The sequence below is a fragment of the Phyllostomus hastatus genome, unplaced genomic scaffold (genome assembly GCF_019186645.2).
Source record: "Phyllostomus hastatus isolate PE091 unplaced genomic scaffold, TTU_PhHast_1.1 phas_contig_98, whole genome shotgun sequence".
Taxonomy (NCBI): domain Eukaryota; kingdom Metazoa; phylum Chordata; class Mammalia; order Chiroptera; family Phyllostomidae; genus Phyllostomus; species Phyllostomus hastatus.
The window spans coordinates 686,504-697,885 of record NW_025333999.1 but is presented as its reverse complement, the minus strand read 5'-3'; the positions used below and the strand labels follow the sequence as shown (position 1 = coordinate 697,885).

The window sequence follows — 11,382 nt, the reverse complement described above, 5'->3', positions numbered from 1 at the left end:
TGGGAGCCTCAGGTGGTCTCCAAAGGCCACACGCACGGGAAACCAACCTAATTCTTGGAACACAAATACAATGAAGCCTGGGGTCACGACCCCAGGACACTCCCAGGACTGGACCCAATTTCCTACCCGTTCTGGTGCCCCCGGCCCCAGGCTCCTTTAATCTTCCAGGGGATCCTGAAGCTCACCCCATTATTCGTTTGGTTAATGACGTGTGATGGTAGATTTATTAACTTATTCACATTTCACAAAATTAAAAAAGCACTAGTTACCCTTTTTGGATTTGATCACTGTGGGGATTCCTGGGAAACTTCCAGAGCTATTCTGTGAATAAATGAGCCAAAATGTAAATATATCTTCTCTTTTTACACAGTTTTAGCACTGCTCTGCTCTGCATTTTGCTTTGTTCACTTAATAGTATATCTTGGAAACTGTTGCCCTTCAGATTTTGTATTGTCTGGCTGCTGAAACCTGCTCAGGTTGACATAGCCTGGGTGGCTGAGACAATAGAAATTTATTTCTCACAGGTGGAGGCTGAAAACCCAGGGTGAGGGTGCCAGCATGGTTGGGTGCTGGTGAGGACTCTCTTCCTAGCTGGCAGATAGTCACCTTCTGGCTGTGTGCTCTTATGTTGTACAGAATTCGAGAAGCTCCCTGGTGTCTCTTCTTTTTTTAAATATTCACTAGGAGATGCATTACTTGATTTTAGAGAGGAAGTGGGAGAGAGAAAGAGAAACATCTATAGGCTGCCTCCCATATATGTCACAACCAGGGCTGGAACCCAACAACCCAAGTATGTGCCCTGACCCATTGGTGCATGGGGACAATACTCCAACCAACAGACCCACCTGGCCAGGCCTCTGGTGTCTCTTCTTATAAGGGCATTAACCCCCTTATGAGATCCCCACCCTCATGACCATATAAACCTAATCAATTCAGTCCATAGCACTTGTTCTTTCTTATTTAAAAATAACATTTTAAAACACTGAGGTAAATTTTCATACAATAAATGTCTTGCTCCTTTTCACTGACTGAGCAGTATTTTCCAGCATGGATGTGCCACCACTTACTACAACAGGGCCCTATGGAGGGATATATGAATTGGGTCCAATCCTTTGCCTTTAGGCACAACACTGCAGCACACGTCTCATATACAGACACACTCCTCCTGTGTGTGAGTGTCCCTTGGTTAAATCTCTACGGGTAGCACTGCTGGGCCACAGGGCTGGTAGGTCTGGTTCTGAGGAATTAGAGGTTACTTAGAGGAGGGTAAGAGTTTCCCCTATAGCCTTAGCCACTCCTTGTATTCAAAGACTGTGCTGTATCGCCCTTTTCTGGAGTGGCCCAGAACGGTTAACTAACACAACTGAAAAGGTGGTGAAAGGCGGGAGGGGGGACCTAATCCTATCCTCCAAGTGTTTTTTTTTTTTTTAAGATTTTATTTATTTATTTTTAGAGAAATGGGAATGGAGGGGAAAAAGACAGGGAGAGAAACTTTGATGTGTGAGAGAAACATCAACTGGCTGCCTCTCACATGCCTCCAACCAGGGACCTGGCCCACAACCCAGGCATGTGCCCTGACTGGGAATCCAAGTCACAGTCCTTTGGTTCATAGGTGGGCGCTCAATCCACCGAGCCACACCAGACAGGGCATATGCGCATTTAATCCCAGACCCTGGGCAAGGGCTTTGAATCCTCCACATTCACTCTGGAGGCTGGCAGGATCTTTTCTTAGACCATCTGTTCAGCCTAGGGTTCCCATTATTCACTCAGTATTTTATATATAGATATAAAACCCCCTTAAATCTATTTATTTAAAAGTTAGCTTTATATCATAAACAGCATAAATGGCCAATCGGCATCCCTTGCTATAAAAACTAGGAATTGTTATCATCTGCTGGGCATTCACATTTAGTGCTCCCAGCAGGTAGGTGCTAGCACTATCATTTCATTCAGTGCGAGGAAACGAAAGCATAGAAAGGTTAAGTTACAGGCCCACCCGCACACAGCTAGAGAGTGGCAGAGCCAGGGTTTGAACCCCCACAGAGGAGTTCCACGAGCCTCTAGATTGGAGGTAACTCAAATTAAAAACAAGGTAACCCCAGCTAGATAGATACTTCTGGCTGGATCCTGCCGCCACTGAACGGTGAGGCCTGCGTGAAAGGACGAAGAGCAGGTGGTGGAAAGCAGCCCCGCGCTAAGAAGACGAAATAAGGCGGATGGAAGGGACCGTGGGAAGGGGTAACGGGGCCGTGCCCTCCTGGCTGTGCGCCTCGCCCGACGCCCAGCTCCTCGCCCAAGGGCGGGGAATCTCAGCTCCTTCCCCGACGCGCCCTCTTCCCTTCTCCTTCCCAGGCGTCCCCAGACCGCCCCCCCGACCCCGACAGCCGCGACCCCGCAGGCCCTGAGGACCCGGAGCGGAGCTCCCCGGACCGCGGAGGCGCCTGCGGTCCCGGACAACGAAGTTAGGTGGGAGCAGACCGCCGCCCGGCCGCAGCCCCTCGGCGGGCGGGTGTCGCCACGGTGCCCGGAGCCGCTGCCCAGTCCCGGGCATCTCTGCCTCTCAGCGAAAGCTAGCTAGGGAACACCGGGGCCGAGGTGAGCGCGCGACACGGAGAGGTGTCTATCCATGCCAGTTGCTGGCAGGGGTGCGCCAGGCCTCGAACCAGAGGCTCTAATTCCCACGGCGCTGACCACGCGACTTGGTGTGCTAAGGGCTGCTGTCCCTGACCCCCTGCCGGGCTGCGAAGACAGACGCTTTGATTGCCGCACGGGGTAGTGCAGCTTGGCGACCGCGGCGGGGCGGGGGAGCGGGAAACGGCCCTACTGCCAACACGGCCGGAGGAGGCCCGCGTCCGCGGGGACTTTTATTCTGACACAGCCGACGCCGGGCTCTGCTTAGTCATGGTGACCGCGCGCACTCCGTGCCTCCCCCCGCGCGCAGCGATGGAGGAGCCCGGGCCTGGGCGACGGAGGCGGAGCCCGAGCGCGGCCATGGCGGGGTGAGTGAGCGGCCTGCGCCCGGGCTGCGGGCACGGCGGGCCGGGAGCGCTCCTGCGGCCGTGCCGTGGGATCGACGGACACGGCCCGGCCAACTCCGTCGCCTGTGGGTCCCCGTGACCCTGCGGAGGGCCAGGAGTGGGCGGCTCAAGTCCTATCCTTTTGTTGGACGGCGCGACTCGCGGGGTGGCCCAAGTCGGGAGCGACGCAAGTCGGACGAGAGGCCCAAGGAGCGCTGCTCAGACAGAGGCCCGGGGACCCTGGGGAGTTGGGGGGCTTGAATCTGCGTCCTGGGGTTGGCAGTCGAGAGGCCGCGGTGGGGTCACTTCCTCCCTTCTTCAGGCCTTGGTGGAGGCTCAGATGGGGCATGCGCAGTCCCCCACCTAGTGCTTTGTGAGTGCCCAGAACCCAGGGGGCACCGTTGACTGGCCAAAGTCCAAGAGGCAGGCCCAGGCCTTGGCCGGGCGGAGGTGGCCAAGCGGTGCGCTGGGCCGGGTGGAGGAGAGTGCTGTGGTAGGCACAGTGGAGCGGGCAGTTAGCCAGCCACAGCTTACTGACCCCTGTGTAGGTCCCAGGCAGGACGTGGGGGAGGCACGTGAGAAGGGGGAATACAACCCTGACCTACACAGGGCTCACGCCTTCTGAAGTGCGGGCACCGAGGGTTAGAGGGACAGGTCATCCCTCAACAAGCAAACAAAGAAGCTCCTTTTGGTTCCTGACAAGTGCGGTGATGGAAATAAAATCGGGCGGTGACTCTGAGCTGAGCCCCAGAAAGATAAGATGGAGAACCTGGGGACCCTCTTACAGGTTCCCCATTTTTTTCCTGCAGGACCTTTCAAAACAGAACTCATGCCTCAACTTTCCAGACTCCACAGAAGGGTTTCATGGAAAACCCTTCTGTCTGTAATCATTCTCATAACACTCCTCCCTGATTCTCCAGATTGTCTCTCGTTCTGCCTTTGAGCCTTCTCACTTTCTGTTCCCTTTGCCTGGAAAATGAACTCCCACCCCCATCTCTTTTGTATGTTCATCCTTCTTGTCTCAGCTCCAGCTGAGGCTTGGAATATTGGTTTTAAAGTAACTGCTCCCAAGTCACTGTCACAATACTGTTGTCATTTTCTTTGTGACTCCAATTTCTTATTTTATTTTAGGCCATCCCCTCCCCAGCTGTCAATTCCAGCACAGTTCATGTCTGTCTTGGTTGCTGCTGTGGCCCTGATGTCTAGAACAGTGCCTGGCACACAGCAGCTGCTCAGTACATGTTGGTGAGGTGAATGAGTGAGCTGGACATGCTGTAGGAAGAGAAGGGCCGCAAACTGCCCGAACAGAGAGCAAGCAAAGGGAAGAGGTGGACAGAGGCTGACTGTGAAGGGCTTTGCAGGTCACTGACGAGTTCAGTTTTACTCTTTGTGCTCAATGGAGTTCTGGGGGGATTCTGAGCAGGGGAGGGACATCATCTGACATGTTTTAAGGTGGGTTCTTGGGTTAGTGAGGCTATGGGACATTTAGCAAGCACAATGGACAGTGCTTCTCCTGGGTTTGGCAAAGAAAATTGGTCTAGGAGTCACTTTATGTTTAAAAAGGAGGCCTGGACCCAGGCCCTGCCCCCAGCCCTGTGCTCTCCCTCCTCCAGGCCTCTGAGTGTCAGTGGCGGTGTTGTCCCTTGTCACCTGGAACCCCATGCAGCCGGAACCCAGGCCTAGCGGGGCTGGGGCCCGCACCCGATTCCTGCCCCTGAGGTCACAGCGCCCTGAGGGTGCAGGGGACACAGTGATGTACGCCTCCACCGAGTGCAAGGCAGAGGTGACCCCCTCCCAGCATGGCAACCGCACCTTCAGCTACACGCTGGAGGACCACACCAAGCAGGCCTTCGGAATCATGAATGAGCTGCGGCTCAGCCAGCAGCTGTGCGATGTTACACTGCAGGTCAAGTACCAGGACGCACCGGCTGCGCAGTTCATGGCCCACAAGGTGGTTCTGGCCTCATCCAGCCCTGTCTTCAAGGCCATGTTCACCAATGGGCTACGGGAACAGGGCATGGAGGTGGTGTCCATCGAGGGTATCCACCCCAAGGTCATGGAGCGTCTCATTGAGTTCGCCTACACAGCCTCCATCTCCATGGGCGAGAAGTGCGTGCTCCATGTGATGAATGGTGCTGTCATGTACCAGATCGACAGCGTCGTCCGTGCCTGCAGCGACTTCCTGGTGCAGCAGCTGGACCCCAGCAACGCCATCGGCATTGCCAACTTCGCTGAGCAGATTGGCTGTGCTGAGCTGCACCAGCGCGCCCGCGAGTACATCTACATGCACTTTGGGGAGGTGAGTTGGGGGAGGGGACATGAGGGCAGTATCTAAGGACCAAGGACCATGGGTAGTCAGCACTGTCTCTGTTGAGATATGAAGGGTGAAGGCAAGGAGTTGGAGAAAAGTGGATCTCTGAGCTTCTAGTCTACACATCCAGGTGACTGACTAGGAAGCCAGCTGAGGCAAATGAGACCTTCACAGATATCTGGGCTACCCAGTCTCCCTGGGGTCCAGGCTGGGGACAGGGTGCAGCAAACATGACAGCAGCTCAACCCTGGGTGTGCAGAGCAGGGCCCAACACCTCAGGCAGTCAGCAAATATTCACTGAGCACCCATGACATGCTGCCAACTGCAGATGCGACCCTCACATGTGTTTTCTTCGATCTGTGTAGCATCATCCTATGTTCTTGGTTTCATTTTCGCTTTTAGGTGGAGGAAGTTGTGAATAGAAGAAATAATGAGTGCTTGTTGAGCCTTTGCTGTGGGCCAGCCTCTGTTCTAAGTGATTTCCATCTTTAAATCAATGAATCTTCCTAATTCAGGGGGAAGTATGCTTTGGAAGGCCTTCCTGGAAGTATTTAAAAATTCTCCTTCAGTGGCTGGTCACCATTTCTCTTCTTCCCTCTCTACCACATATGGGATTGACCAGTTGTCCTGAGGAACTCTGGCGTTAGAACCATTGGCTTCCAGAAAGGTGGTCTGCGAGCAGGGATCTTCCACGGGCCTGCACAGTATTTGTTTGAAGGGATTGCATGGGCTAGGGGCATCAGAACAGTGATGACCTGCTGATGTGGGATCTATTTATATAAGCCAGTGCCTGACAGGAAAGATTTGCCCAGGGCCCTTTGTGCCCTCAGAGTAGCCAGATTGAGCTACTAATGCAATCCCCTTTAAAGAGGAGGAAAATGAAGCCACGGAACATTTCAGATATTTGCCCACAGTCATCCAGTTAGAAAGTAGTGAGCCAAAATTACAACTCAAGCTGCTTTCTTCAGAGCTTGCACCTTTTAAAAAAGGATTTTATTTTTAGACAGAGGGAAAGGGAGAGAGATAGAAAGGGAGAGAAACATTAATGTGAGAGAGAAACATCCATCTGTTACCTGTCACACACCCCCAATGGTGACCTGTCCTGAAACTCAGGCATGTGTCTTGACCAGGAATGGAACCGGCAACCTTTCAGTTTGCAAGATGACACCCAACCCACTGAACCACAGCAGTCAGGGGCAGAGCCTGCACTTTTTCCTTCTAGACTTTCTTTTTTTAAAAAATATTTATTTATTTATTTATTTATTTTTAGTCAGAGGGGAAGGGAGAGAGAAAGAGAGGAAGAGAAACATCAGTGTGTGGTTTCCTCTCACATGTCCCTCACTGGGGACCTGGCCCACAACCCAGGTATGTGCCTTGACTGGGAATTGAACCAGTGACTGTTTCACTGTCCAGTGCTCGATCCACTGAGCTACACCAGCCAGGGCTCTTTCTAGACTATTGCTATTTCTTTTTAGTCATTCTGCCCTTTTGAAAAATTAATATCATTTAAAAAAAGGTAATGTTCTTTTTTTAAAAAAATATTTCATTTACATTTTTAGAGAGAGGGGAAGGGATAGAGAAATAGAAGGAGAGAAACATTGATATGTGAGAGAACAATCAGTTGGTTGCCTCTCGCACTCCCCCAACTGGGGACCTGGCCTGCAACCCTGCATATGCCCTGACAGGAAGTTGAACTGGTAACCTTTTGGTTCACAGGCTGGCACTCAATCCACTGAGTCACACCCACCAGGGCATAAAAGGTAACGTTCTTACAAAAAATTATACAAAAAGGCACTGGTATATTGTGTTTGCCCATTTACCTGAGTACTTATGTACTCCATGCCTGGCACATAGTATTAACTCATTTAATCCTCACAACCAACGAGGTTCATACCATTCAAATTCCCATTTTACAGATAAGGAAACTGAGATTGTCACAGGCACATTTTGTGACTTGTCCAAGGTCATACTGCCAATTGAGACACTGGGGGGAGACACGGAAGTCAGCCTGTCACACTAACACCCTCTGCAGGTGGCCAAGCAAGAAGAGTTCTTCAACCTGTCCCACTGCCAGCTGGTGACCCTCATCAGCCGGGATGATCTGAATGTGCGCTGCGAGTCTGAAGTCTTCCATGCTTGTATCAACTGGGTCAAGTACGACTGTGAGCAGAGACGCTTCTACATTCAGGCGCTGCTGCGGGCTGTGCGCTGCCACTCACTCACACCCCACTTCCTGCAGATGCAGCTGCAGAAGTGTGAGATCTTGCAGTCAGACTCCCGCTGCAAGGACTACCTGGTCAAGATCTTCCAGGAGCTCACCCTGCATAAGCCCACACAGGTGATGCCCTGCCGGGCACCCAAGGTGGGCCGGCTCATCTACACTGCTGGTGGCTATTTCCGCCAGTCACTGAGCTACCTGGAGGCCTACAACCCCAGTGATGGCACATGGCTCCGGTTGGCAGACCTGCAGGTGCCTCGCAGTGGCCTGGCAGGCTGCGTGGTGGGCGGGCTGCTGTATGCTGTGGGCGGCCGAAACAACTCACCCGACGGCAACACTGACTCTAATGCTCTGGACTGCTACAACCCCATGACCAACCAGTGGTCACCCTGTGCTCCCATGAGTGTGCCACGTAACCGAATCGGGGTTGGGGTCATCGATGGGCACATCTATGCTGTTGGTGGCTCCCATGGCTGTATCCACCACAACAGTGTGGAGAGGTGAGTAGCAGGGCCAGAAGGGGTGGGCTCAGAGGGTCCCACAGCTAACAGGTCCTGAGCCATTGGTATTTGGGGATTCCCCCTATTGTTGAGTGCCTATCTCTGCTACCGGCTTTTAGGGAGTAGAAGCCTCAAGTTAAAGCTAACCTCTTGGGCTGTTTATGGTGGTGACCTTGGATGATGTGTCTGAGCCTGGAAACTGCTTACAGGGCCATCATAAAACCATACTACTCCATTGTGCAGACTTAGAAAAAGTTCCATCAGTTTGAAATTGGTGTAACGTGCTACTTTCGTTCAAACAGATGTATGGGGCCTGGTATGTGGAAAGGGTCCCCCTGGATGTGGTGCCCTAGTTCAGTGCACAGTCTGCACAGCTGTGTGTAGGGACTCTATGATTAGAGGCCAAACATTTTGGGCTTTTGACTTTGGCGTAGCTTACTGCTCTGCTTTCTCTTCTTCCAGAAGTGTGATCCAGGATATAGTTCTCGCCTGGAGAACTCGCTGAAACAAGCTCCCCAGGCCACTGCTGGAGGTGCAGAGATGGCACTGGTGGGTGGGTTTAGAGCAAAGCTGGGGAATGGGAATTTTAAACAAATACCCCAGAGGTTTCTAATGCATGTCGTCTGTGAATAGGGCGATGGGATGATGCATCACCCTTAACAGACCGCTTTTGAGAAAGAAAGGGACACTGTTAGTTACTCCAGGAGCACAGGCATGAACTGGAATTGCCCAGACCCAGCTCTGAGATCACATTCTGAGAAAAACCATCCTGGGAGGTAGCCTCGTTGTTAGAATTGGGGTTCTGGTGTCAGAGAGCTGGGTCTGACCCCAGCTGCACTGCTTCTTTGGTGTCCCTGACTTCACCCCACTGTGCCTACATCTTACTATTTTTTTTTAAGATTTTATTTATTTATTTTCAGAGAAAGGGATGGAGAAAGAGAGGGAGAGAGACATCAGTGTGTGGTTGCCTCTCGAGTACCCTCAGCTGGGGGCCTGACCTACAATCCAGGCATGTGCCCTGACTGGGAATCGAACTGGCATCCCTATGATTCACAGGCTGGCACTCAACTCACTGAGCCCCACCAGCCAGGGCTCATCTTACTATTTTTGAAGAGGGGTGGACAATAATGAGGACCCCGTTGCCCCACCAGGCTGGGGCATTGGTGAGGTAACACACATAAGGCTCAGCCCAGGGCCTGGCAGTGGTGTGCTGAAGCCATCAGGGTCCAACAGATGTGCATGCGTGACCTTGAGTACATGACTGCTGTGAACCTCAGTTTCCTTATCTGAAAATGGAACTACTGATGACTCGTGCCTTGGAGAACAATTGTGAGGATTAAAGAGCTAGTACACAAAGAGCTAGCAGAATAGTGGGCCTTAGGAAGTGTTCCTTGAGGGTCAGCTGTGATTGCTGTTGTCATCGTTATTATGCCCTTGCAGGTATGAGCCAGAGCGGGATGAATGGCACTTGGTGGCCCCAATGCTGACCCGAAGGATTGGGGTGGGAGTGGCTGTTCTCAACCGGCTGCTCTATGCCGTTGGGGGCTTTGACGGGACGAACCGCCTCAACTCAGCTGAGTGTTACTACCCAGAGAGAGATGAGTGGCGAATGATCACCCCCATGAACACCATCCGAAGTGGGGCAGGTGAGTGGGGGCCGAGGGCAGGGGACTATGGAGGAGGAGCCTCCTAGCCCTGACAGTGAAACTTGGCAGGGCCTGGGTGAGGCCTCTTGTTCCCACCTTGAATAACCCTGTGGCACACACCGGAGAGCTAGATTCTGACAGAATTCAACCTCCTCTTGCCTAGCTTTGTTTCTGAAGGGTCCTTTGGGAGAGGGAGGAGGGGAGGATCCCCCAAGAAGGTGGTGGCTGGGCGCCCCCAGGCTGGGTCCTGGAGTCATCCTCTCTGTGGTGTGGTTTAGGAGTCTGTGTCCTGCACAACTGTATCTATGCTGCGGGGGGCTACGATGGTCAGGACCAGCTGAACAGTGTGGAGCGCTACAACGTGGAGACAGAGACCTGGACTTTTGTGGCTCCCATGAAGCATCGGCGAAGTGCCCTGGGGATTACTGTGCACCAGGGGAGAATCTACGTTCTCGGTGAGGCCCTGAGGGTAGGGCCCTGGGTGGAGAAGACTAATTAGCCTCATCTTTGGGAGGCAGGCTTAAATCATTGTAGGAGGGGTTTTTTTGTGGTTTCTTCCTCCTCTTTCTTTCCCCTGCCCTTGGAGGCCTTGACTCTCCCCTCTGCTCTCTCTGCAGGAGGCTACGATGGTCACACGTTCCTGGACAGCGTGGAGTGTTATGACCCTGACACTGACACCTGGAGCGAGGTGACCCACATGACATCTGGCCGGAGTGGGGTGGGCGTCGCTGTTACCATGGAGCCCTGCCGGAAGCAGATTGACCAGCAGAACTGTACCTGTTGAACCATTTTGATTTTCTTGAGCAAAAAATGGTCCCATCAAGAGTATTGTTGTTTTCGTACAAAAATGGGGACAAAAGAAAAGCAACAGAGCAAATGCTTGTTCTTGAAGATATGAGGCTGGAACGCCTCAGTGTTAAAATGACTGCTTGAAAGAAAAGAAGACCAGAGTGGGAACCCACGATCCCGTCAGAATAGTCCCAGGAATGTCTGAGAGAGTGCCTGGAAGGGGTTGCTAGAAGGGTGGGCTCCTGCAAGAGAAAACCCCACACCCACTGCCCCAGGACTAGGCCTGGCTTCCACAGCAGCAGCTGCCACCTCCCTTTGGAGTGGAAGCAGGTATTGAGGTCAGGCTGGGTTTTGTTCCCAGTGGCTTTGTGATTGGTTCCTAGGGGCCTGGGAAGGAGCCAACTGAGACCTCGGGGGTGAGACCCTTCAAGAGGCGTGGACCCCAGGATGGACCTGTACATAGACCACTGGATATCTTTGTCCTGGACAGTCATTTTGTTAAGTAACCTTGTAACTTTCCAATGAAAATAAAGAACAAACTAACTAGTGTCTTCTACCTGCACTCTCAGCTTGAGATCTCAAACCCAGGGACAGAAAAGACTCTTCTCCTGAAATGCACTCAAGTCTTTGATGTGAAACCAGCTATCACTGCTCATCGCCTCTCATCTATCTGTAGGGCATCTTTCTCCCCATAGGCAAGACATACAGGGCTCACTTTGTCCCTTTGGGCTGCCTTGAAGACAGTGACCTAACTCCTGACACATCTCCCAGGCCTCCAAGAGATTAATTTCATATGTGTGCACAGTTTATATTTTAAGGCAAACCATCCCCAACATGCTTTCCAAATTTGGTGAAAATTTATATGCTCATTTTACTGCACTTCAGTAACAGACAGCCCTTT

General features: G+C 52.4%; 1 protein-coding gene across 4 annotated transcripts; it reads left to right on the top strand.

The window, feature by feature from the left end:
- Nucleotides 1-2,353: 2,353 nt before the first annotated feature.
- On the top strand, nt 2,354-11,037 carry KEAP1 (kelch like ECH associated protein 1). 4 transcript variants are annotated; one of them, XM_045852839.1, is made up of 6 exons: nt 2,354-2,595; nt 4,631-5,316; nt 7,361-8,046; nt 9,487-9,692; nt 9,971-10,147; nt 10,310-11,037. In XM_045852839.1, the coding sequence occupies exons 2-6, from the start codon at nt 4,678-4,680 to the stop codon at nt 10,474-10,476; spliced, it is 1,875 nt and encodes a 624-aa protein (XP_045708795.1). In that variant the 5' UTR covers nt 2,354-2,595; nt 4,631-4,677; the 3' UTR covers nt 10,477-11,037. The 4 variants fall into 4 exon arrangements, with proteins under 4 accessions (XP_045708795.1, XP_045708794.1, XP_045708792.1 ...); XM_045852838.1 differs by lacking the exon at nt 2,354-2,595 and adding an exon at nt 2,640-3,390; XM_045852836.1 differs by lacking the exon at nt 2,354-2,595 and adding an exon at nt 2,640-4,378.
- The last annotated feature ends 345 nt before the right edge of the window (nt 11,038-11,382 follow it).

Coding starts and splice junctions, on each gene's coding strand:
- KEAP1 (XM_045852839.1), top strand. CDS start 4,678: ATGCAGCCGGAACCCAGGCCTAGCGGGGCTGGGGCCCGCACCCGATTC. Junction 5,317..7,360: donor TCTACATGCACTTTGGGGAG/GTGAGTTGGGGG, acceptor CACCCTCTGCAG/GTGGCCAAGCAAGAAGAGTT. Junction 9,693..9,970: donor CACCATCCGAAGTGGGGCAG/GTGAGTGGGGGC, acceptor GGTGTGGTTTAG/GAGTCTGTGTCCTGCACAAC.